At 42.4% G+C, this 27,586-nt stretch overlaps 1 protein-coding gene across 1 annotated transcript in view; it reads left to right on the forward strand.

Annotated features, from left to right (window-relative positions):
- Nucleotides 1–24,425, forward strand: part of LOC134351759 (POC1 centriolar protein homolog B-like) — a 118,037-nt gene extending 93,612 nt beyond the window's left edge. The window contains exons 12-13 of the mRNA XM_063058384.1: nt 12,672–13,619; nt 17,940–24,425. Of these exons, the coding sequence (XP_062914454.1) occupies nt 12,672–12,770 (99 nt within the window). The 3' untranslated portion in view covers nt 12,771–13,619; nt 17,940–24,425. The remainder of the gene's footprint in view (nt 1–12,671; nt 13,620–17,939) is intronic.
- Nucleotides 24,426–27,586: the final 3,161 nt, after the last annotated feature.

The raw sequence follows: 27,586 nt of genomic DNA on the forward strand, positions 1-27,586 counted from the left end.
GCTGTGCAGCCCCTTCAGCTCGCTATGTTGTGCTGACTGTTTAGACTACTCTAAAATCACTCTAACCCTTCCCTCCTACATAGTCCTACATTTTTCTTTCATCTATGTGCCTGTCTAAGAGCCTCTTAAATACAGGTGTCCCCCGCTTTACGAAAGTTCGCTTTACGCCACTTTGCTTTTACGAAAGACCTACATTAGCACCTGTTTTCGCTAACTGAAAGAAATCCGAAGAGGATGTTCGCTTTTACGATAAAAGGCGCCTGCTTTAAACTTGTGTTTACCCCGAGAAAGACTACCATGGCGGTGAAGCCTTGCGTGGGCAGGTGTGTGCGCATGCGTGTACGTGCCAATTTTTTTTTCTACGTATCAGTTTTTGGCTAAATCTTCCCAATTCTGGTAGGTGAAAGTACACTGTACATACATTATTTCTACTTTATATAGAAAAAAGGCGCCCGCTTTAAACTTGTGTTTACCCCGAGAAAGACTACCATGACCGGGAAGCCTTGCACGGGCAGGTGTGTGCGCATGCGTGTACGTGCCGATTTTTCATATGATTTGGTAGGTTATTTTTTTGGTCTGGGAACGCTCAAAGGTTTTTCCCATATAAATTAATGGTAATTGCTTCTTTGCTTTACGCCATTTTGGCTTACGAAAGGTTTCATAGGAACGCTCTACTTTCGGATAGTGGGGGAAACCTGTATCTCTAATGATTCTGCCTCTACCGCCACCCTTAGCAGCACATTCCATGCACCCACCACTCTTGTTTTTTTTTAAAAACTACCTCTGACTATTTCTGCCCTGGAGAAGAAAAATCTCTGGCTGTCCACTTTATCTATGCCTCTTATTGTCTTGTATACCCTATCAAGTCACTTCTCATCCTCCTTTGCTTCAAAGAGAATAGCTTGCTATCTCACAATTTTCACAATCTGCAGGACTGCATATAAGTTATTGGGCCATCATGCCAATCCTGTCATTCAGTTAGATTGTGGGTGGTCTATATATCAGCTGCTGTTTTTCTGTACTCAATCCAGCAGAGCTTCGGTTGCTCTGGAATCCAGCTATGAGTGGTTTTCTGTGGTCACCCCCCATCTTCTACTCATTAGATACTGAGAAAGGCTTAGCAATGCAAAATGGTATTCTAAATGGCTCTAGAATCTGGCTCACAATGTAAATAGTTGGTTTCCACATAACCATAAATGTTGGAAATGTTCAAGCCTTGTCACCCGAGGCCGTTTTGCAACACAGACCGATCATCTGAGATCATGTTCAATCCATTCCATTCTCATAGCCCTCATAAGCATCCAGTGCAATATGAAGTGACAAACATGAAATTAAATTTGAGCTTCCACTTTATAGCTAATAATATTAAGGTATTTGGAGGAAAGTATAGGAGGGATGTCACAGGTGGTTTTTTACACAGGGAGTGGTGCCTGTGTGGAAAACACTGCCACGTGGTGGCAGAGACAGATGCATTAGGGATATTTAAAAAGCTCTCAGTTAAGCATATGTATAATAGAAAACTGGAGTTTTATGTAAGAGGGAAGATCGATTTTAGAATAGGTTAAAAGGTCAACACAACATCGTAGGCCGGAGGGCCTGTACTGTGCTGTAGGGTCCTGTGACTTTTACATCTCTCTCACATGTCATAACAGCAAAGAATGTCTGTTGCAGTTACTCAATAAAATGAAACTCCTTAAAGGACTTTAAACAGAACATGATGTCATAGGAGGTGAAAGAAGAAACTGAAGTCAAACATACAGTTGAACAGTGGGACCTTAATCAGGATTGTGATGCTAATCTGGAAGGAAGGACGAAGAAAGGGAATTCAGAGAATGTAGACAAACAGCTGAAGCAATAATGGAACAGGGGGAATGGGAATTAATAATGTGCCGACCACCTCACCACTCTGTGGTGTAACTCCCTTTCGTGTTCTAAGAACAGGGATAGGGATGATGATGGTGGTTCTTTGAGGATATGGCTTTAGAGTTCTCCCAAAAGGCATAAATGATAAACCAGAATTTGGAAAGCCTATCACAGTTCTCTGGTACCAGTCCACAATTCAGCAATTTTCCCATTTTGCAAATTACTGTGGTGGAATTTGAACTCTGCCTTCCTGTTCCAGTACCATGACCTCCAGGTTACCCTCCTGATTTGTCGTTATGTGGGAAGTCTGATTTCCAGGATGTTTGCAATTACACTGTCAGCAAGGGACATTTTTGAATGAAAAACGTTGTCAATTTGGGTCTGCTTGATTAAACCTACTGCTACAAAGGACAACTGTCTCCCTTTTGTACCAACAAATGAGTGAAAATTCCCTTAATGTTAAATGTAACCCATTTTAGCAGATTGTTATATTGCACATAATGGAATTGTAAAAGATCTGACAGATAGTTTAACCACTTTAATCCCTTTAACCTCCATTTCATATAATTCTTTATTCTTTATAATAGTCGAATATTTTTGTCTTTTGTTGCATGTTTCACCCTGACCAACACACCACAACAAATTTCGAATACATATATTGTGAATAAAGTTGATCCCTGATCCATGGGTATACTTCAAGAGTAAACTCGATGGAGTTGTTGAGGAACTCGGGAGGGGACTTTGGGGAAAAAGAAGTAGGAACCCAATAATTTCAGACTTAATTTCTCCCTGGCTGCGTGGACTTGTGGAAAGGTGGGATAGAGGTCTATCCAGCACAAGATAAAAGCAGCTTTATACCTCAGGATAGATTCAGCAACAAATGGAGGATGCATGGAGGGACAAGAAACAAGAAAACAAAAACTACAAACATTGCAAACACTCAGTTAGTCAAGCCATTTCCACTGGGGCTGGGTGGCCAACCTTTCAGATCCAGAATCCTTTGTCTGTACTGGAAAAGTGAGAAAATAAATGTGTTTAAGTTGGAGAAGTAGGGAAGCTGGAGTAAACAAGGAGAATGTCAGTAAGTAGTAAATAGATCCACCTGGCCCCCATCACCATGTCTCTTACCCTTCCTTCACCTAATCTGCCCATCACCCTCTCCCCTCTCGACTACCTTCCCATTATCCCATTCTCCACCCTCTGCTCCTATCATATTCCATTATCCTCAGTCCTTTGTCACATCCCTGCATCTGACGTTGCTCCCACTCTCTGCTTCTCCATCTGCCAATCCACCTATTACCTGCCAGCTTTTGTCCACCCCTTCCCATTACCTCTATACTAGATATTTTCCCTCTACCTTGCAGTCCACATGAAGGGTCTTGACCCAAAACATCCACTATCCACTTCTCTCCATTGATTTTGCTTGACCAGCGGAGTTCCTCCAATGTTTTGTGTGTTGTTTCAGAATGGCAGTACAGGCCTAAGTAATGTCACTATTACTTTAAAAAAACAGCACTTAGGGACAGTAGAGAGAAAAAAATCATTGAAACGACAAGACAAGCACATCAATGAATAGGTGGTTAATTGAGATAGTTAAATGTACTTATTGAATTTAACAGTATGGAACAGTACAAACAGTAGGGTAGCATTTCAGTTAGTGCAATGCTTTACATTGCTATTGTTAAAGTCAATTATTTATTGAATTTAACAGTATGCTGCAGACAGAAGTTCAGAGTCATCCTTGCAGACTGAATAGAGGTGCTATTCAAAACACTCTCCCAGTGTAGGGGAGGCCAATAATACTAAATGCAGTACGCTGGATTGGTAGAAGTGCAGGCAAATTACTGCTTCACCTGCAGGAATTGGATCTCTGGATGGTGAGGAAGGAAGAGGAAAAAGGGTAGGCATTGCATCAACTGCAGTGGTATGAGAAGGGGCGTGGTTGGTAAAAGCTGCAGATCAAAGCAGAGAGTCTGAGGCAACAGTCCCCTTGGCATTCTGAAGGAGGAGAGCTGGGGATGGTGGTTGACATTATGGAGGATGGCTCATTAAATGACGAAGTTGGTGGGCCATGTCTAACCAACAGTCATTTTATCTGTTTTGTCTTCAACTTCGCCAAAGAGCAGGAGTACTTATGAATCCGGCACTGACAACCACTGACCATGAAGTGCGCCTTTTCTCATAGCACTCTCCCACTGCCTCTTGACTGATACAGCATCTGTTCTTTTACCACCTCCATGCCATCGAGAGAGGCAAATAACTGTGCCAAGTGAAGCAGCAGTCCACCGGCATTTCTTCCAATTTAGTGTACTGCTTCCATTGCTCACAATATGGTCTCCTATACATGAAATAAATCAAACACAGTTTAGTTGATCTCCATCCATTCTGAAATGGTGATCAAAGCTTCTAGTCTGTACCCTTCCCATTCTGATCTCTCTGCCTTTGGCCTCCAGGAGCAACTTATTTTCACTCTGGGCACATTGCAGTCCTGCAGTCTTGATATTGAATTTAATAATTTCAAGTAACCACCCATTTTTAAAATCCATCTCCAAGGATGAGATGCATTTTGATTTCATTTTGGTTCTATTCTTTCTACTTCTAAGTTCCATTTTTTAAAATAATTGAGATCTTGGCTCTTTAGCTCAAGGCATATCCTCTGTTCTCTCTGCCCCAACCCATCCCTCTCTGAAGTGTCTTCTCACATTTTCCAGCTCTGGCTTTGGGTCCTTGACATTGACTCTGTTTTTCTCCCCATGGATGCTTTTTCGCTTGTTTTCATTTCAGATTTCCAGCAACGGAACTTTTTTGCTCCAAATATTAGTGCAAGATAGTTTGGTAGGTTCTTAATTAGTCATCATCATTATGTGCCATGCCGTATGACATGGACATTCATGGTCTTCCATCTGTCTTTGCATGTGGGGAACACCCCCTTCACACTATTGTTTTATTATTTTCTCTATCTATGACCATGATTGTTGCTGGCATTCTTTTCTGCAGAAGTGGTTTGTCATTTCCTCCTGGGCAGTGCCTTTACAAGACTGGTGACTCCAGCCATTATCAGTACTCTTCAGAGACTGTATGCCTGACGTTAGGTCACATAACCAGGACATGAGGTATGCACCAGCTGCTCAGACGACCATTCGCCACCTGCTCCCATGGCTTCATGTGACCCTGATTTGGGGTGAGGGGGCTAATCAGGTGCTACACCTTGTCTCAAGGTGACCTGCAGGCTAGTGGAGGGAAGGAGCATCATGCACCTCCTTTGGTAGAGATGTATCTCCACCCTGCCATCCATCTTGATTGGTAAGGGTGTGAAAGGTTATGGGGAGAAAGGTTAAAGTAGGAGTGTGGATTGAAAGGGAAAATAGATCAGCCGTGATGGACTGGCAGAGCAGAATCAATGGGCCGAATAGCCTAGTTCTGCTCCTATGTCTTATGGCCTAAGAAGATTTTCTTTTGTAAATTTTCAAAACGGGGAGGTGGGGGTCTATTAATTAATCTAGCACTGATAAATCAGGCTATGTGGAAGAGATTCCCAGAGTGTGACTAGGGAATAAAGTGGGTGATTTTTTTCATGCTTAAAGAGTTGATAATTGGTGAGGAAGTTTCCTTTAGGAATTTCTTATTGCATCTAAAAAGCTGATAATTAGCAAGGCTGTTACTTCAGTGGTAGCTACAGATCTGTAAAGCTAAATGATGTCTAGCACGTTACCATTGCTAATTAAATTTACTTCAGGATGGTAATTAAGATAAATAGAAAGAATGTGTAACAATATAATTATCAACTGCCAGGGTTTTATTGATTTAAAAAAAAGACAATAAAAGGAGATTTACTTGCTAATTTAGTCCTTGATGTATTGCTGTATGAAGTAAAGTGCAGGAATTGTCCCAATCTTCCAGTCTATATTTATTTAACAGAAATTTAATGTTTTAGAAATCATAAATTGTTTTAATGAGACTGTGTGCATTGCATTGTTAATCTGTACAAGTGAACTGTATCATCCAAAGAAATGGGAAAGGTATGGAGAACTGAAACAGAAGGTACTGGAAAAACTAAACCAACACACACAAAAAAACTGGAGGACCTCAGTAGGCCAGGCAGCATCTATGAGAAAGAATAATAGTCAACGTCTCGGCCTGAAACGTAGACTGTTAACTTTTTTCCATAGATGCTGCATGGCCTGCTGAGTTCCTCCAGCATGTTGTGTGTGTTGCTTTGGATTTCCAGCATCTGCAGATTTTCTTGTGTTTGTGCTGGAAATACTCAGCACATGGGAAGCAAACCAGATGATGTTTCTGATTGGAGACCTGGTATGGTCTCCAATTTCTCTAGTACTTTTCCAAAAGAAGCTTAGGAGAAGAAATTCCATCACAAGAATTGTAAAGAAAGTTGATTTCAAAATATTTTAATTTTAAAAGCTGAAATTGAAAGTTGCTTAACTAAAAGGCAAGGAAAGAGTTTTAATTGTGGCTGTTTCATATTGGGGCAATGGACTTTGAGACTAATAAACTCTGGAGTGGGTGGGCTCTCATTGAAAATTCATCGATATTGAAAGGCCTAGATAGAGTGGTTATGCAGAGGATGTTTCCAATTGTGGGGGATTCTAGGACTAAAGGGCACAGTCTCAGAATAGAAGGAGAACAAAGGAGAAACTTCTTTAGCTAGAGGATGGTGAATCTGGGGAATTCATTGTCACAGATGGCTGTGGACCCAAGTTTCTGGGTATATATAAAGAGGTTAATCAGTTCTTGATTAGTAAGGGAATCAAAGGTTATTGAAGAGAAGGCAGGAGAATAGCAAAGCAGACTCAATGGACTGAATGGACTTGTATCTTACTATACAATTATGGGGATGTGAAGATATGAAGGATGTGAAGATGTGAATCAGGGTAGCATTAGAGTAAAAATGGGTGAGCTGTTTCAGCGGTCTCTGTCTCTGACAGCACTTACAGTGAGTTACTGAAAGGAGTAATTCCAGGGCTAAAACAGATTGTTAACTTCATGCAATACAATTATTCTCCCAGCATTAGTTGCTGTGGTGTGATTTTAATTGAAAGTGTTACAGTTTTAACAAAATAGGCCAAGATCAAAAGACGATTTGGCCCACCAGTAAGTTTTCATGTAACTTTTTCAATGTGTATTACAAATTCTGAATGATAATCTGGATGGCTTGCTAGTTGGTTTCTAGATCAGTGGAAAATTGGCAGCAGGTCAAATGTTCACCAAGAAATGCAACAGGAAAGGGAGATTCTATTTTGTATCTCCAAACCTCTTGGGCAGACCCTCAGGGTTGAGAATGAGTATAAATAACCACATTCTAATCTTGCGTGTGTTTGAAAATGTCATTGTGAAATTTCCAGTGTGTGGTTTCCTGCTTCTGTTGTACCATTGCGCATTATTGATGAAAACGAGACAGATTCTGCAAATGCTGAAAATCTAGAATTACGCATACAAAGTACTGGAGGAACTCAGCTGGTCAGGCAAAATCTATGGAAAGAAACACTGTAGTCAGTGTTTCAGGCCAAATCTTGATGAAGGGTCTTGGTCTGAAACGTTGACTTTTTATTCCTCTCTGTAAATGCTGCCTGACCTGCTGAGTTCCTCCAGCATTTTGGTTATATTACATTATTGATGTATTTTCACAGTCCCACCAAAGATGTGGTTAGTAAAGCATACAAAATCCTGAGATGCAGGTTGTAATCGGGGCACAGTGCAAATCCAGGGAAATTATGTTGAATCTGTTCAGCCACAAATAGAGTATTGTGTCCATTATGATAGAAGTGTACAAGATCATGATTGGTGTTGGTATGATAAATAGAGTATAAATGTTCTCATTAGCAAGTGATTCCAGAACATATTGCAAATGATGGGCAAAAGATGCAAGGCATGTATGAGGAGAAATCATTATTACTTATTTAAGCTGTAGAAAACCAGTCACCTGGTTTACATTTAATTTCACCTGCCCTATGTCAGTGACAGCCATCGCATCCTTCTGGTTATGTGTCAGATATTAAAGGTCTTAAAGATTAATTTTATTTATCACATGTACATCAAAACATGCAGGGAATGTGTCTGTTGCATCAGTGACCAACACAGTGCAAGGATGTGCTAGGGCCAGCCTGGAAGTGTTACCATGTTTTTGGCACCAACGTGGCATACCCACAACTTACTAACTCTAACTTGTATTACTTTGGGATGTGGGAGGAAATCAGAGCACCCGGAGGAAACCCACGTGGTCACGGGGAGAACGTACAAACTCCTTATACACAGTGGCAGGAATTGAACCCTGGTCTCTGACTATGTAATAGGGACATGCTAACCACTGAACTACAATGTCATTTTAACTCTCCTCTCCACTCCCACATTGACTTGTCTGTCCGCAGCCTTCTCCATTGCTTCAGAGTGACCAAAACAAGTTGGAAAAACAATATTTCATGTCCACTTTGGTAGCTCACAATCCAACAGTATAAGCTCTGAATATTCTAATTTGAGGTAACCACATCTTTGTGCTGCCCTCCCATATGCACTCAATTATCCACTAAGTTTTTCCTCCCTTGGTTCACTATTCCCATTTCCCCCACCTTGTTACATCTCCCCATTGTTCTCTCCCCATCTGGTCCCACCTACCAGCCCCTATCCCACTTCCCTACTGCTACAAACTTGCAACTTGCCCTCTGTCCTGATGCAGAATCTCAATCTAAAATGTCAACTTGCACCTTTTCCCTCCGCAAAATGCTCACTGGGCCACTGAATTTTTCCAGAGTTCTCTTTTTTGTTCCTTAAAGTATAACTTGGAGATCTGAAAGATCAAAATAGATGGGAGAAACAGCAGCAGGCATACAGGATACTACTAAGACAAAGTAGAATGTAATAGCATTATAATACAAGGCAGATAGGCAAATTAAATTTTAAGTTTGTTTATTATTGTCACATGTATCAGGGATGGCAGGGGAAAACAATACAGAATGCAGAATAATTTTTACAAAGAAAGTGCAGTACAGGTAAAGTGCAAGACCATAATGAGGTAGATTGTGAGGCCAAGAGTCTACCTTTTCATACTAGGGGACCAGTCAGTAGTTTTATAACAGTAGTATAGAAGTTATCCCTTGTCCTGGTCATACGAGTACGTTCGGACTTCTGCCCAGTGGGATGTGGGGGGGGAGGAGTGAATGTCCAAGGTGTGTGTAGTCTTGGATTACGTTGATTTACAAAGGCAATAAGAAGTGTAGATGGAGGCCATAGAATACTGTGGATTTTTCATTCAGATGAAATATGAATCACTAAGTTTAGCTTTCAATATTTCAGTTTGAAAAGGATGTTAAAGAGATTAATCTAAGGCAGACCAAGATTGAATGAGAAACCTGAGTCATTCTTGAACCAGAACAAGTTAAGACCAGATTTGGGTTTAAACGTCATGAATGGTTCTGATGAGTAGGAAGAAAGAAGCTGTTTCACGTTCCAAGTGACAGCAAGTTTAGACATCAGCTAGGATGAATACTATTCATGAACGGTAATTCATAAACGAGCCAGAGCCAACATAAGCAAACATTCCCTTTTGTACAGCAAGACGAACACACTGCCTGAAAGGGCAATGAAAGCAGTTTCAATCGTAACTTGCCTTCGTGATTTACATAAATAAGAGAGCTGCATCCCGCAGATGCTGGAAATCTTCATCACCTGCCAGCTTGTGCTCATTCCCCACCACCACCCCCACCTTATTCTCGCTTCTTCCTCCTTCCCTTCCGGTCCTGATGAAGGGTCTCAGCCTGAAACATCAACTGTTTGTCCCCCTCCATAGATGCTGAGTTCCCCCAGAATTTTATGTTATAAGTTACATTCCCTCCCTCCAAATATTTATATATGGAGCTGATGAGGAAGAAGAGAAGAGTGGGAAGAATTAACTTCCTCGAAGAGCCAAGACACATGGGTGTGGTAGTTAGTCTAAGGTTCAATGACATCCTTTGTCTTCACAACAGATAAGTTTCAATCAGTAGCAAAGTAGGTGATTGTATTAGGACTGCCTTGACTTCAACATCTGTCTAGGACTATAATGTGGCAGAGTATATTTCTCCATTGCTGATGGTCACAACTACCGCTGAAAGCACAATGCTGTGGCTTGCCAAATTTCCCTTCGAAGTTATTGGTTTATGCCATTAAGAAGCAGCTAAACTATGATTTCTACATTATGCAGTTCAAACAAACCAGTGGAAAAATACTGAGATGAACAACGTGTCTGGCCAGTGATTGCTGTACTTTACACCACTGCTAATTAAAACATTGCTCCAATCAAGCTGCCAAATGTGAGCAATTCTCAGATTTTTACCTTTCAACCTCAAGGTTCCTGGTTTTCAATAACTGCCTGATTCAATCACTTGGGTAAGATGGATAAACCTTTGTGACAAACCTCTATTTCCAGTTGACTATAACAAGCACTTATGGAGGAAGTATTCATGGTACTTTCACCAGGGAAAGTTTTTTTTTTCAAAAAACTTATATTGAGCTTTGGGTTGGAGGACTGGATGCTGTGGTTAGAACGCTTACCAGAAACAAAGTTGGGTGATAAACTGAAACAGAAAGTAAAGTCAAAGCAACTTGTACTCAGTTGAAGAGTTGGAGGTCAGAGGTCAGAGAAAAAGATAACAGCTATTGTAAACTGGAGGACATTTTGCACAGTTCAGTGGAGTCATAGAGCATTACAGCACGGAAACAGGCCACTTGGCCTGTCTAAGTATGGGTAGGGGATTGAATGGATCATAAAGAGAGATACAGCATGGAAAAAGGTCCTAGTGCCCACCAAGTCTGCACTGACATCTACTATCCAATCAATAGAAATAGGAAAGATAAAAGTAATATCTGGCTGGTTCAGCTTGAAACAGCAGTTTCTGAGAACGCTGATAATTGGGAGATTGGTGGTAAAGCTCATAGTGAAATCAAATCTAGGTGTGCCCTGCTGTTCACTGTTGAAGTTACAATGCATGCAAGCTTTTCAAGAGCTCATTGTACTATATAATTCTTGCCCTCTCAAAACTTGTCTATATAACCCAGTAAAATTTTAAAGGCAGTAACTTGCATTTGATAAATCTGGTTTGAATTTAAATTTCCTGATCCCTGAAGGCAACTTATTTCAATAATGGGACTAAAATATGAAATTTCAGTTGGGAAAGTTCCATTTGTATGCTGATGCTGCGGCATAGTAACATAGTGGTTAGCATAATGCTTTACAGCACTAGTAAGGACGTAGTGGTTAGTACCTTAATTGGTCATTGTAAGTTGCCCTGTGATTAAGTTAGGGTTAAATCGGGGATTGCTGGGTGACACAGCTGGAAGGACCTGCTCAGCCCTGTATTTCAATAAATTTGCTGACGATACAACAATTGTTGGTAGAATCTCAGGTGGTGATGAGAGGGTGTACAGGAGTGAGATATGCTAACTAGTGGAATGGTGCCACAGCAACAACCTGGCACTCAACGTCAGTAAGATGAAAGAGCTGATTGTGGACTTCAGGAAGGGTAAGGCAAAGGAACACATACCAATCCTCATAGAGGGATCAGAAGTGGAGAGAGTGAGCAGCTTCAAGTTCCTGGGTGTCAAGATCTCTGAGGATCTAATCTGGTCCCAACATATCGATGTAGTTATAAAGAAGACAAGACAGCAGCTATACTTTATTAGAAGTTTGAAGAGATTTAGCATATCAACAAATACACTCAAAAACTTTTATAGTTGTATCATGGAGAGCATTCTGACAGGCTGCATCACTGTCTGGTGTCAAGTATGGAGGGGCTACTTCACAGGTCTGAAAGAAGCTACATAAGGTTGTAAATCTAGTCAGTTCCATCTTGGGTACTAGCATACGAAGTACCCAGTACATCTTCAGAAGGCGTTGTCTCAGAAAGGCAGCGTCCATTATAAAGGACCTCCGGCACCCGGGTCATGCCCTTTTCTCACTGTTACCATCAGGTAGGAGGTACAGAAGCCTGGAGGCACACACTCAGCGATTCAGGAACAGCTTCTTCCCCTCTGCCATCTGATTCCTAAATGGACTTTGAATCTTTGGGCACTAGCTCATTTTTTAAAAATTTACAATATTTCTGTTTTTGCACTTTTTTTTAGTCTATTCAATATACGTAATTGATTTACTTATTTATTATTATATTTATTTTTTCTCTCTGCTAGATTATGTATTGCATTGAGCTGCTGCTGCTAAGTTAACAAATTTCACGTCACATGCCAGTGATAATAAACTTGATTCTGATTCAATAAATAAATAATTGCGATTGGGGTTCAGTTCCTGCTGCTGTCTGTAAAGAGTTTGTAAGCTCTCCCCCATGGCCATCTGGGTTTCCTGCAGGTGCTCCAGTTTCCTCCCACATTGTGTGGGTTAGGATTAGTAAATTGCGGGCATGCTATGTCAATAGACAATAGGTGCAGGAGTAGGCCATTCAGCCCTTCGAGCCAGCACCGCCATTCACTGTGATCATGGCTGATCATCCACAATCAGTACCCCGTTCCTGCCTTATCCCCATATCCCTTGACTCCGCTATCATTAAGACACCAGAAGCATGGTGACACCTGCAGGCTGCCCCCAGCACAATTTTTGGATTGTGTTGGTAGTTGAGGCAAACAGTACATTTCAGTGTATATCTTGATAAAGCTTATCTAATTCCAAACACTTAAGGACTTCTGAATAATTTCCTTCAAAGATGAGATAATAGAACTTCCATGCCCCTCCCAAGTAGACAATACGCTGTCATCTGTACCTGTCCTGCACTGAAATGTACAAATAATTCATTATTGCTCTTTGTTTCCAGACTGTGTCGATCTTAGAGCAGCGTTTAACATTGACTGAAGATAAGTTACAGGAGTGCCTGGATAACCAAAGCACTACGCTGCAAGAAAGACCACCCTAGTTAAGTAAAAAACCTCAAGAGATTTGGACTTCAAGCCTCCTGTATTGTAATATGGCTTTCTGTTGAAAACAATGCTTCAACATTGAGCCTTTCCTTACTTACGGAGTGTGGGCTCCACTTGGATATGACTGAGTCCTTGCACTGAAACCTTAAAACAGCTTCTACCAAATCTCTGTGCTCTTTAATTATCCTCTCGTGTATAATGCTTCCAAATGTTTGATTTCCACAAAATACATGGAGAGAGTGGAACACTTGAGCGCTTCTCAATCATGGGATTTCCTTTCCAATGCAGGTCAACTCTTTATTATGGAGAATACATGGTTATACTTTGCAAGATATGGCACATACAAGACTATATATTCAGATGCATGTAATCAAGAAGAAAGTGCATCTGAAAGTGACTAATTTTCCACATGTTTCTACAAAACTACTTGAAAAACTCACTTTAAATTTTTATAGATTCATTTGTAAGATTCAAATTAATGAAAGAATTTTTATTAAGTGTCATAAGCTAATAGTGTTCTGTAAAACACTTATTTTAAAACAACTTTTTAATTAAAAAATTGTTATCATGAAATACATTTACATGGAAGCAGAATTTTTAAGGAAAGTTTTCACTGATATATCAATTGATGTTAATTGGTCAAACTAATTAGCTGAATTGCACATATCATTTTGTACTTTAGAGTTTAAATGTGGTGAGTTCCTAACACCTTCTATGCATCAGAGCCAGGCCAGCATTTCAGAGCAGCATTGTAGAGTATCCTTCAGATGAGACATTAGACCAGATCCTATCTGCTGTCTCAGGTTGGAAGAAAGGACCCCACGGCATCATTCAAAGTAGACCAGGTGAAGTTATTGCCAGTGTTCTTGGCATCAGTTATCCCACAGCAAAAACAAAATGTTATCTGTTACACAAACAAAATGCTGGAGGAACTCATCAGGTTAGGTGGCATCTATGGAAAGCGGTAAACATTCGAGCTTTCAGGTAGAGTCCTGATGAAGAGTCTCTGCCTGAAACTTTGTTTATTCCCCTTCACAGGTGCTACCTGACCTCCTGTATTCCTACAGTGTTATGTGTGTGTGTTGCTCTGGATTTCCAGTATCTGCAGAAACACTTGCATTTAGATTATTTAGACAATAGACAATAGGTGCAGGAGTAGGCCATTCGGCCCTTCGAACCAGCACCGCCATTCACTGTGATCATGGCTGATCATCCACAATCAGTATCCAGTTCCTGCCTTATCCCCAGAATCTTTGATTCTGCTATCTTTAAGAGCTCTATCCATCTCTTTCTTGAAAGCATCCAGAGACTTGGCCTCCACAGCCTTCTGGGGCAGAGCATTCCGTATATCCACCACTCACTGGGTGAAAAAGTTCTTCCTCAACTCCGTTCTAAATGGCCTACCCCTTATTCTTAAACTGTGGCCTCTGGTTCTGGACTCACCCATCAGTGGGAACATGCTTCCTGCCTCCAGCATGTCCAATCCCTTAATAATCTTATATGTTTCAATAAGATACCCTCTCAGCCTTCTAAATTCCAGAGTATACAAGCCCAGTTGCTCCAATCTTTCAACATATGACAGTCCCGCCATCCCGGGAATTAACCTTGTGAACCTACGCTGCACTCCCTCAATAGCAAGAATGTCCTTCCTCAAATTTGGAGACCAAAACTGCACACAGTACTCCAGGTGTGGTCTCGCCAGGGCCCTGTACAGCTGCAGAAGGACCTCTTTGCTCTTATACTCAATTCCCCTCGTTATGAAGGCCAGCATGCCATTAGCTTTCTTCACTGCCTGCTGTACTTGCATGCTTGCTTTCAGTGACTGATGTACAAGAACCCCTAGATCTCGTTGTACTTCCCCTTTTCCTAACTTGACTCCATTTAGATAATAATCTGCCTTCCTGTTCTTACCACCAAAGTGGATAACCTCACATTTATCCACATTAAACTGCATCTGCCCACTCACCCAGCCTGTCCAAGTCACCCTGCATTCTCATAACATCCTCCTCACATTTCACACTGCCACCCAGCTTTGTGTCATTGGCAAATTTGCTAATGTTACTTTTAATTTCCTCATCTAAGTCATTAATAGCTATCGTAAACAGCTGCGGTCCCAGCACTGAACCCTGCGGTACCCCACTGGTCACTGCCTGCCATTCCGAAAGGGACCCGTTAATCGCAACTCTTTGTTTTCTGTCAGCCAGCCAATTTTCAATCCATGTCAGTACTCTGCCCCCAATACCATGTGTCCTAATTTTGCCCACTAATCTCCTATGTGGGACTTTATCAAAGGCTTTCTGAAAGTCCAGGTACACTACATCCACTGGCTCTCCCTTGTCCATTTTCATAGTTACATCCTCAAAAAATTCCAGAAGATTAGTAAAGCACAATTTCCCCTTCCTAAATCCATGCTGACTCGGACCGATCCTGTTACTGCTATCCAGATGTGTTGTAATTTCATCTTTTATAATTGACTCCAGCATCTTTCCCACTACCGACGTCAGGCTAACTGGTCTATAATTCCCTGTTTGCTCTCTTCCTCCCTTCTTGAAGAGAGGGACAACATTAGCCACCCTCCAGTCCACAGGAACTGATCCTGAATCTATAGAACATTGGAAAATGATTACCAATGCCTCCACGATTTCTAAAGCCACCTCCTTCAGTACCCTGGGATGCAGACCATCAGGTCCCGGGGATTTATCAGCCTTTAGACCCAACAGCCTATCCAACACCATTTCCTGCCTAATATAAATTTCCTTCAGTTCATCCAATACCCTAGGTCCTTTGGCCACTATTATATCTGAGAGATTGCTTGTGTCTTCCCTAGTGAAGACAGATCCAAAGTACCTGTTCAACTCAAACACGAGGAATTCTGCAGGTGCTGGAAATTCAAGCAATACACATCAAAGTTGCTAGTGAACACAGTAGGCCAGGCAGCATCTCTAGGAGGAGGTACAGTCGACGTTTCAGGCCAAGACCCTTCGTCAGGACTAACTGAAGGAAGAGCTAGTAAGAGATTTGAAAGTGGGAGGGCCCCACCTCCCCCTCGTACCCCATCCGTTATTTATTTATATACACATTCTTTCTCTCTCTCTCTCCTTTTTCTCCCTCTGTCCCTCTGACTATACCCCTTGCCCATCCTCTGGGTTTCTCCCCCCTCCCCCTTTTCCTTCTCCCTGGGCCTCTTGTCCCATGATCCTCTCATATCCCTTTTGCCAATCACCTGTCCAGCTCTTGGCTCCATCCCTCCCCCTCCTGTCTTCTCCTATCATTTTGGATCTCCCCCTCCCCCTCCCACTTTCAAATCCCTTACTCACTCTTCCTTCAGTTAGTCCTGATGAAGGGTCTCGGCCTGAAATGTCGACTGTACCTCTTCCTAGAGATGCTGCCTGGCCTGCTGCGTTCACCAGCAACTTTGATGTGTGTTACCTGTTCAACTTGTCTGCCTTTTCCTTGTTACCCATAATAAATTCACCCACTTCTGTCTTCAAGGGCCCTATTTTGGTCTTAACTTTTTTTTTTCCTTTTCACATACCTAAAGAAGCTTTTACTATCCTCCTTTATATTCTTGGCTAGTTTACCTTTGTACCTCATTTTTTCTCTGCGTATTGCCTTTTTAGTTACCTTCTGTTGTTCCTTAAAAGTTTCCCAATCCTCCGGCTTCCCACTTGTCTTTGCTATGTTATACTACTTCTCTTTTATTTTTATACTGTCCATTACCTCCCTTGTCAGCCACGGCCTCCCCTTACTCCCCTTAGGATCTTTCTTCCTCTTTGGAATGAACTGATCCTGCACCTTCCGCATTATTCCCAGAAACACTTGCCATTGCTGTTCCACTGTCATCCCTGCTAGGGTATTGTTCCATTGAACTTTGGCCAGCTCCTCCCTCATAGCACCATAGTTCCCTTTGTTCAACTGTAATACTGACACTTCTGAGTTCCCTTCTCCCTCTCAAATTGTAGATTAGAACTTATCATACTATGGTCACTACCTCCTAATGGCTCCTTTACCTCAAGGTCCCTGATCAAATCCAGTTCATGCACAACACTAAATCTAGAATTGCGTTCTCTCTGGTAGGCTCCAGTACAAGCTGTTCTAAGAATCCATCTCGGAGGGACTCCACAAACTCCCTTTCTTGGGGTCCAGTACCAACCTGATTCCTCCAGTCTACCTGCATGTTGAAGTCCCCCATAACAACTGTAGCATTACCTTTGCTACATGCCAATTTAACTTGATTCAACTTGCACCCTACATCCAGACTACTGTTTGGGGGCCTGTAGATAACCCCCATTAGGGTCTTTCTACCCTTAGAATTTCTCAGTTCTATCCATACTGACCCTACGTCTCCTGATTATATGTCCCCCCTCACAAGGGACTTGAATATCATTCCTCACCCACAGAGCCACCCCAGCCCCTCTGCCCATCAGTCTGTCCTTTCGATAGGACGTATACCCTTGAATATTCATTTCCCGGGCCTTGTCCACTTGAAGCCATGTCTCTGTTATTCCCACAACATCATACTTACCAATTTCCAACTGTGCCTCAAGCTCATCCACTTTATTTCTTATACTCTGTGCATCCATATACAATACTTTTAATTCATTACTCCCCTCACCTCCATATCAATTCCTATTTCACTTGGCCATACTGTACGATCTCTTCTTGAGCTTTCTGCTCTGTTGATTCTGCTGTCTTTCTTAACTTTTCTTATTCTCACTTTCCCTTTATCTCCATCCTTATGTTTCCAGTTCGTCCCCTCCCCATCACTACTTAGTTTAAACACACCCGTGTTGCAGAGGCAAACCTGCCTGCCAGAATGCTGGTGCCCTGCTTATTTGTTACTTATTCCATTACCAAGCAATGAAGAACTAATTTATTTCCTAATTTCTATATTAAAAATTTAACTGCACGTTAAGAACATTTCATTGGTTTTTAAATATTTTGGGCATGATGATGAGATGAAAATTCTTTAAAGTCGAAAACTGCTCCTTTGCCAAGTTTCAGTAGCTTCCTGTCACATCCTGTAGTACAGTAGTCCATTCTCATCAATGTTAATGACATAAATGACTTCACCCTGGCAGCAAAATTGTAATCATGTTCTTCATAAACACAACCACTGACAGCCACATCTATAAATTTGCCGATGACACAATTATTGTTGGCAGAATTTCAGATGCTGACGAGGAGGAGGCCGAGATCAATCAGCTGATTGAGTGGTGTTGCAACAGTAACAACCTTGCACTCAGTATCAGTAAGACCAAGGAATTGATTGTGGACATCAGGAAGGTTAAGTTGAGTGAACACACACCAGTCCTCATCAAGGGGTGAACAGTTTCAAGTTCCTAGGTGTCAACCACTTTGAAGATCTATCCTGAGCTTAACATATTGATATAATTACAAAGAAGACACGACAATGGGAGTTTGTGAAGACATGGTATGTCACCGAAGACTCTTGCAATACTGTGGAGAGCCTTCTAATTGGTTGCACCTCTGTCTGGTATAGAGGGGCGACTGCCCAGGATTGGAAAAAGCTGCAGAAAGTTGTAAACTGAACCATCTCCATCGTGAGCGCTAGCCTCCCCAGCATCGAGGACACCTTCAAAAGGCGATGCCACAGAAAGGTGGCATATATCATGAAAGACCACCATCACCCAGGACATGCCCTCTTCTCATTGCTACCATTAAGGATGAGGTATAGGAGCCTGAAGACACATACTCAATGTTTCTGGAACAACTTCTTCCCCTCTGCCATCAGATTTCTGAATGGATAATGAACCTATGAACACCACCTGACTTTTTTGGTCTCTTTTTGCATTACTTATTCAGTTTCTTTATTATGTATTGTGATGTACTGCTGCTGCAAAACAATAAATTTCACAACGTATGTCAGTAGTATTAGATCCGATTCTGGTTGTTGCCACCAACATAGATTACATTGATCGGTAATATTTCAGTTGGAAACCACTACTGTTGCAATGTCAGGTCCTAGGTCAGAACTAACATAAGAAAAGATGCTGTACAGTAGGCAGCTGTGTGGTTGAGTTTTGTAGGGAAGGCAATGACATGTTTTGGTGTCTGCAGATCAAGGTTGATGGGATTGGAGTGTGTGCATGGGGAATTTACAGTACATGGGCTGTGTGGAAGAAACATCAGGAGCCATGCCTTAAGTTGGGGGTTGGGGAGAGTAATAGCTTTGAGTATCCAGTCAAGAATGAGGTCAGTGATGAGGGGAAGAGTGGGTAGAAACTTGAGGCTTGCATCAGGGACCTCTGCAAATCATGGTGGGGGTGGAGCTGGAGGGAAGTCAAAGAGTCATGGTGTGGACTGTACGAGATCCATGTGGTCAAGTGATTGCAGTGAAGACCAGCGTGGGTGGGGAGAGCAAGGGCAAGTGAATGAAGCAGCACAGAAAGAGGTCCTTTGGCCATGATGTTCTGCTGAAATAATTAATCATTTATCACCGAACTAAACTAGTTCCTAGATGATCCATATCCTGTATTCCCAATTTTAGCTGCCATCAACTGTGTGCATAAGAAACTTGCCTTATAAATCTCCTTTAAACTTGCCTCATCTCCACTTAAATTTATGCCCTCTAATATTAGATAATTAGACCCGGGTGGAGGGGGGGGGGGAATACCAGCTGTTTGCTTTATTGATCCTTCTCGTAACTTTAGACCATAAGACATAGGAGTAGAACTAGGCCATTCGACCCATCGAGTGTGCCCAGCCATTCCATCATGGCAAATTTATTATCCCTCTCAACCCCATTCTCCTGCCTTCTCCCCATAACCGCTGATCCCCTTATAATCAAGAACCTGTCAATCTCTGCTTTAAATATACCCAGTGATTTGGCCTCCACAGCTGTCTGCAGCAATGAATTCCACAGATTCACCACCCTCTGGCTAAAGACATTCCTCCTCATCTCTGTTCTAAGGGGACATCCTTTTATTCTGAGGCTATGCCCTCTGGACCCAGATTCCCCCACTACAGGAAACAACCTCTCCACGTACATTCTATCTAGGCCTTTTGTTCTTCTAAACTCCTGCGAGTATAGGCCCAGAGCCATCAAACACTCCTTGTACATCAACCCTCTCATTCCCCAGGATCATTCTCATGAACCTCCTCTGGACCCTCTCAAATACACATCGTATTTTAGATAAGAGGCCCAAAATTTCTCACAATGCACCAAGATCAGTCAGAACAAGGCTTTTATAAAACTCCAACCTTACATCCTTGCTTTTATATTCTAGTCCCCTCAAAATGAATGCTAACATTGCATTTGACTTCCTTACCTGGACATTAATCTATATTGAATCCTGCACAAGACTCCCAAGTCCCTTTGTACCTTTGATTTCTGTATTTTCTCCCCATTTGGACAACAGTCCACACTTGTATTTCTTCTCCCAAAGTGCATGACCATACATTCCTTTTCACTATATTCCATCTGCCACTCCTTTGCCCAAATCTATCTGACTTTTATAAACTCCTGTCAGGTCTCTCAGCCCATGCTACTGCAGAGAAAACAGCCCAAACCTGTTCAACCATTGTGCTCTGATCCAGCCAGAATCCTAATGAAGCTCTTCTGCACCCTTTTCAAAGCCTCCATATTCTTCTAATAATAGGGTGACCAGAACTGAGTGCAGAACTCCTGATGTGGCCTACGTAGAGCCTTAGAAAGCTGCGATGTACTGACTCTTAAACTCAATACTTTGACTAATAATGGTGAGTACGCTGTACAACACCTTTACTAACCTGTCAATCTGTACAGTCACTTTCGAGGAGCTATGAACTTAATATTCCAGGATCCTCTGGTACAACTACACTGTTAAGGGTCTCACCTACTGTCCCTTTACATTTGATCTTCCAATAGTGGAAGGTGGTTAAGGGTGTCAATTCTGCGACATGCTAGGATTTCCAGGTTGACCCTGCAGTGCCCAAAGATGGCAACACACTGCCACTCAGTCATGGCTGATACTTATATCATTCCTTTCAGCCCCATTCTCCTGTCTTCTCCCCGTAACCTTTGAGACTCTTATCAATCAAGACTGTATCAACATTGACTTTAAATATACCCAATAATTTGACCTCCGTCGTCATCTGTGGCATTGAGTTCCTCAGATAATTTCATTATGAAGTGTATTGGGGTAATACAAGGGAAAAGAGTAATGGAATGCAAAATCAAGTGTTACAGTTTCAGGGAAAGTGCACGGTCATAAGTAGATTGTGAGATTAAAAATCCATTATATCATACTAGAGGACTATCCAGTAATCTTAAAACAGCAGGATAGAAACTGTCTTTGAGCCTGGTGATGTGTGCTTTCAAGCTTTTGTATCTTCTACCCACTGGGAAGAGGGAGAAGGGAGAAAGTCCAAGGTGGGTGGGATCTTTGATTATGCTGGCTGCTTTACCAAGGTAACAAGAATTTAGCCAGAGTCAATGGTTTCTGCAATATGCTGAGCTGTGTCTGCAACTCTGCGGTTTCTTGCAGTCACAGACAGAGCAGTTGCCACACGGAGCTGTAATGAATCTGGATAGGATACTTTCTATGGTGCATTGATAAAAATTGGTGAGGTTGAAAGGGGACATGCCATATTAAAATGTTCCATTTCATTGATCGTCTAAATCTGCTGATAGGTTTTATTACCAGCTCTTCTTGTACGAGGACAAACAAGCGGCAGGGTAAATCATTGCAGACACTACCCACCCAGTACACTGCCTTTTCCAAAAGCTTCTTTCTGGAAAGCGCTATAGAATAGTACAGCACTGTAGGCCGAAGGTCCTGTACTATGTGCTGACCCTTAAACCCTACCTCCCATATAACCCCCCCACCTTAAATTCCTCCATATACCTGTCTAGTAGTCTCTTAAATTTCACTAGTGTATCTGACTCAGGCAGTGTATTCCAAGCACCAACCACTCTGAGTAAAAAACCTTCCTCTAATATCCCCCTTGAACTTCCTGCCCCTTACCTTAAAGCCATGTCCTCTTGTATTGCCCTGGGGAAGAGGTGCTGGCTGTCCACTCTATCTATTCCTCTTAATATCTTGTACACCTCTATTATGTCTCCTCTCATCCTCCTTCTCTCCAAAGAGTAAAGCTCTAGCTCCCTTAATCTCTGATCATAATGCATACTCTCTAAACCAGGCAGCATCCTGGTAAAACTATAGCTAATTATTATTTATTGTTATTTTAATATTTTAATTAAAATAAAACCTTATGCCATCTTAGAAGTTTCTCTCCACCCCACCACCAGGCAGTTAATTTGATCAAGCATTTTAGTTATAGCCCCCTCTATTACCACAGTCAGTGCACAACACTGTAAGCACTTAAAACCACTTTTTATAATGTTGTTTACATTGTAAATATATGCTGGTGTTTATGTATTTATGCACATTTTATTCCATATCTGTACTTTAACCCCTAATTTTTAATATAATTCTATATAATTGCCGAATGTTGTTGTTTTTCATTGAATGTCACGCCAACACTCCACAGCAAATTCCTAATCCATGTAAATGTATAGGGTGAATAAAGTTGATCCTTGATCCTGATTTCCAAATGCCAGAAAACCTGAGTTCCTGTGATGTGTACACCAGTTTTATGGTTGCGTGTAGCGAGGGCAAGAATCCTTAAGCTGTCTAAGCATGTTAGAACGTGTGGGTCAGGAATTTCCTTTCCCAACTCTCCAGCTTGTGAATTTCCATCCACTGCAATGAACAAGCAGGAAATTGTAGAATTGGTAGGCGTAAGGGAAATGGGTCAGAGAGTTAAGTAGTTCAATTTCCTAAGTTCTCTAAGACATGGTGAAATAAAAACTATCTACAACTTGAGTTTGCTCATGTCCCATCCTGGGTGTGGGCATTACGGCAGTGATTTACAAGAATCTTCTTACAATGAGTAATCATCTTCCTCAGTAGGAAGATTTGGTCACTATATGTAGAGAGAAAAAAATTGGGTGTGTTTTATACACTACTCACACATGACAGTATGTCCGGACTCTGAGTTATCACATTGTCAAGCTAATATGACAGTGGTGCAACTCATGGCCAGCAATGATGAGACAGCCTACAGAGAGAAGTTGGAAGAGCTCGAGACCTGGTAGGAGGTAAATAGCTTCTTCCTTAATGTCAACAAGACAAAGGAGATGGTTATTGACTTCAGGAGAACTTGTACCGCTCACACCCCACTTTACATCGGCGACACAGCAGTAGAAACTGCAAGCAGTTTCAAACTCTTGGGCATACACAACCTCTCACGGTCCCAGAAGATATTCAAGAAAACTCACCAATGCCTCTGCTTTCCGAGGAGACTGAAGAGAGCTGGATTATGTACATCTGTATCACTGCATTGTATGGAAACTACACTGTGGCTCTACAGCGAGTAATCAAAACTGCCCAGTCCATCTCTGGCACCAGCCTACCCACCATCAAGGATGTGTATGCAAGGTGAGTAAGGATCATGAAGGATTCCACCCCCCACCCTGCTCATGGACTGTGTCCCACTCCCATCAGGGAGGATGCTGCATAGCATCCATGCCAGGACCACCAAACTCAAAAACAGTTACTTTCCCCAAGCAGTAAGACTCATCAACACCTCCCCCCACCACCCCATACCGACCACCACCAGCACTACTTTATTATTTCTTGCCAGGGTCACCTTATGTACCGACACAGCTATACCCAGCGTCATTTTATGGACAGACAATCAATCTATGTCTGTAAGCTATGTTATATATTTATGTTTATTGAGCTTATTTTATTATTGTGTTCTTTATCTTACTGTGTTTTGTGTTTCATCAGATCCAGAGTAACAATTATTTTGTTCTCCTTGATACACAAGTACTGGAAATGACATTAAATAATCCTCAATCTTGAATAATTTGCATCCTTTGAAGGTTTATGTACTGCTTCCTCATGATGTATACGAGGGGGTATAATTTTAAGGTGATTGAAGGAAAGGATAGGGGTAAGTTCTTTACACAAAGTTTTTTTACTCAGCGATAGGTGCCTGCAATACACTGCTAAAGGAGGTGTTGGAAACGTACAACAGTGACAGACACATGAACAGTTGAGAAATGGAGAGATACAGACTGTGTAGGCACAGATATCACAACATTGTTGCTGCAGGAGAAGGACGTGATGGACACAGTGGGGTGGTTCCCTGAGCAGACTGTCCAGTTCATCTGGCAAAATGCCTCATCGCCAGACCTAACCAACAGGCACCAAGACCTCGCCTGGCTGGCGGTGAGAGGGGCCCTCCCAGTCAGAGCCCTCCTGTACGCCCGGAACGTCATCTCCGCACCCCACTGCCCACAGGAGGACTGCAGTGAGGAGGAGTCTGTGACCCACCTCTTTGCACACTGCCAGTTCGCAAAGAGGGTGTGGAGGAGGATGGACGGGCTAGTGTCATGTTTCATCCCCAGCAGCTGCGTAACAGAGGACTCTCTGATCTACTGGCTGTCCCCGGGGACACACACGGAGACCAACATCCGGTGCTGCTGGCAGATCATCAACTCGGTGAAAGACGCTCTTTGGTCCGCCCGAAACTTGATGATCTACCAGCACATGGAGATGTCCGTGGGAGAATGCTGCCGACTGGCACATTCTCGGCTGCAGGAGTACGTGCTGAGGGACGCACTGAAACTTGGTGCAGCCACCGCAAGGGCCCGGTGGGGAAGGACCACAGTATAGGTTTCTTCACCCGTGGGAGTGGGAGGGGTCGGAGGGCGGGGAGTATACCCCTCATCAATGATATGGTAAGCTGAACTACTGGAGTGCCACGTGGGTGGCTATAAATACGGATATGTACTGTGTATAATGGAAACGTATGTAAAGGATGAAAAGTTATTGAATGGTTTATTGTATATATTTATTTTTGAATAAAGTATATTTTGAAATTAAAAAAAACATTGTTGCTGGTGTATTATTGCCTCGTACTGAGATACAGTGAAAAGCTGGTCTTGCACACTGTTAATACAGATTGGATCATTACACAGTGCGTTGAGGTAGAACAAGGTAAAACAATAACAATGTAGAATCAAGCGTAACAGCTACAGAAAGTGTGCAGTGCAGGTAAACGATAAAGTGCAAGATCATAACAAGATAGATTGTGAAGCTAAGAGTCTATCTTATCACACAGATGCCGGTTCAAGAGTCTAATGACCGAGGGGTGAAAGCTGTCCTTGAGCCTGGCAGTGTGTACTTTTAGGCTTTTGTATCTTCTGCCCGATTGAGGTAACATGCATACCTCGATAATAAATTTACTTTGAATTTTGACCTTTGAGGATGTTGCTCAGCTCTTCAGTGTTTCAGTAGTGATGTTAATTCAGGACTTTTGCTAAATTTACTTCCAGGCAGCAATGAGCCAGGTGTTAAACTGAGCTGAACAGTGTGGATAACTTCACTTGCTATAGCTCTGAACTGATTCCACAACCTGCAGACTCACCGTCAAAAACTCTACAACTCATGTTCTCAGTATTATTATCTTATTTGCACAATGTGTCTTCTTTTGCACATTGGTTGTTCGTGAGTCTTTGTTCATGTATGGTTTTCCATACTGTTGTATTTCTTTATTTATCTGTCACGCCTGCAAGAAAATGAATATCAAGGTAATATGGTAATAAGCACATACTTTGATAATAAATTTACCTTGAACTCGAACTTTGTGTAGCAGTGTAAACTGTGAGTAGTTTCAAACTCCTGGGAATGCACATCACACACAACCCCTCGTGGTCCCAGAACACATTATCCACAGCCACGAAGGGACTGGTCTGTGTGCAACAATACTCAAGACATTTACTGATGCTCAGTGGAGAACATCCTAACATGCTGTCTTACTGTGCACAGAAACACATTGCGGCAGACAGGAGATAGTTAAAACTTCACAGCACATCACCTGTACCAGCCAACCTGCCATCAAGAACATACAGTAACATGCAAAAGTCTTAGGCACACAGATGTAGCTTGGGTGCACAAGACTTTAGCATAGTACTGTAGTAATTTTATGTATTGCACTGTACTGCCACAAAAAAAAATTCATGACATGTGAGTGATGATAAACTTGATACTGACATGGGTCTCCATTGTGAACTGAGAGTGGGAAGGGGTAGGAAGAGGGGAATCATGGTTGAGAAAAGAGGAAGGGAGAAGGGAGGGAGCAGGAAGCACTAGAGAGATGTTCTGTAATGAGCAATAAGCCAATTGTTTGGAATCAGATAACGTTGTCTGATCTCCTGGGATTTTCACACACAACAGTCTCCAGAGTTTACAAAAAATGGTGCAAAAGACAAAAAAAAACATCCAATGAGTGGCAGTTCTGTGGGCAAAAGTGCCTTGCTAATGAGAGAAGTCAGAGGAGAATGGCCAGTCTGGTTCAAGCTAACAGGAAGGCTACAGTATCTCAAATAACCATGTGTTACAACAGCAGTCTGCACAAGAGCATCTGTGAATGCACAGCACATCTAACGAAGTGGAAGGGCTACAGCAGCAAAAGATCACAAACACGCACTCAGTAGCCACTTTACAGGAGGCACCTAATAAAGTGGCCATTGTAGTCTCATCGCCAGACCTCCCCTGGCTGGCAGTGAGAGGGGCCCTCCCCGTCACATCCCTCCTGTACACCTGGAACGTCGCCTCCACACCCCGCTGCCCACGGGAGGACTGCAGTGAGGAGGAGTCTGTGACCCACCTCTTTGCACACTGTCAGTTCGCAGAGAAGGTGTGGAGGAGGATGGACAGGCTAGTGTCATGTTTCATCCCCAGCAGCTGCGTAACAGACGACTCTGTGATCTACCGGCTGTCCCCGGGGACGCACACGGAGACCAACATCCGGTGCTGCTGGCAGATCATCAACTCAGTGAAAGACGCTCTTTGGTCGGCCCGAAACTTGATGATCTTCCAGCACATGGAGATGTCGGTGGGAGAATGCCGCCGACTGGCACATTCTCGGCTGCAGGAGTACGTGCTGAGGGACGCACTGAAACTTGGTGCAGCCACCGCAAGGGCCCGGTGGGGAAGGATCACGGTGTAGGTTTCTTCACCCGCGGGAGTGGGAGGGGTTGGGTGGCGGGGAGTATACCCCTCAACAATGATATGGTAAGGTGAACAACTGGAGTGCCACGTGGGTGGCCATAAGTATGGATATCTAGAGACCATAATGGAAACATATGTAAAGGACTGAGAGTCGTTGAATGGTTTATTGTATATAATTTTATTTTTGAATGAAGTATATTTTGAAATTTTAAAAAAATGTTGCTTGACAATAAATTTTACCTTGACTTTGTCTTTGAGCAGCCCACCTGTCAAGGTATACCATGTGACAACCCGAGCTCACAGCCAAACATGAACCTGCCAGGGAGTCATGAATAAAACCTATCACTATTCATTAACACTAAAGCTTAGCTTGCAATTTATTGGCTTGAAGTTTATGATCTTATAGTTTGCATAAAACCTGACCATAACAATTGCTCTGAAAAGATAAATTGAGGTCCATTGATTTTGGTGTTAGTTCCATTGGATATAAAATTTACTCTATAATGAAACACAGGAGAATTTCTCCAAAATGACAGGTTTTGAAATTGCATTACTTATAGGAATAGCATAGTGGTTAGCATAACACTTTACAACACCAGCAAGCAATCAACAGTTGGGATTCAATTCCTGCTACTATTATAAGGAGTTTGTACATTCTCCCCTTGGCCACGTGGATTTCCTCTGGGTGCTCCGGTTTCCTCCCTCATCCCGAAAGAGGTTCTGGCAGATCAGCCGCTCCTGGGTGGTGCAAGGGGAGTGGTTGGACCTGTAAAGCAGAGAAT

Source organism: Mobula hypostoma, chromosome 9 (assembly GCF_963921235.1).
Source record: "Mobula hypostoma chromosome 9, sMobHyp1.1, whole genome shotgun sequence".
Lineage (NCBI taxonomy): Eukaryota > Metazoa > Chordata > Chondrichthyes > Myliobatiformes > Myliobatidae > Mobula > Mobula hypostoma.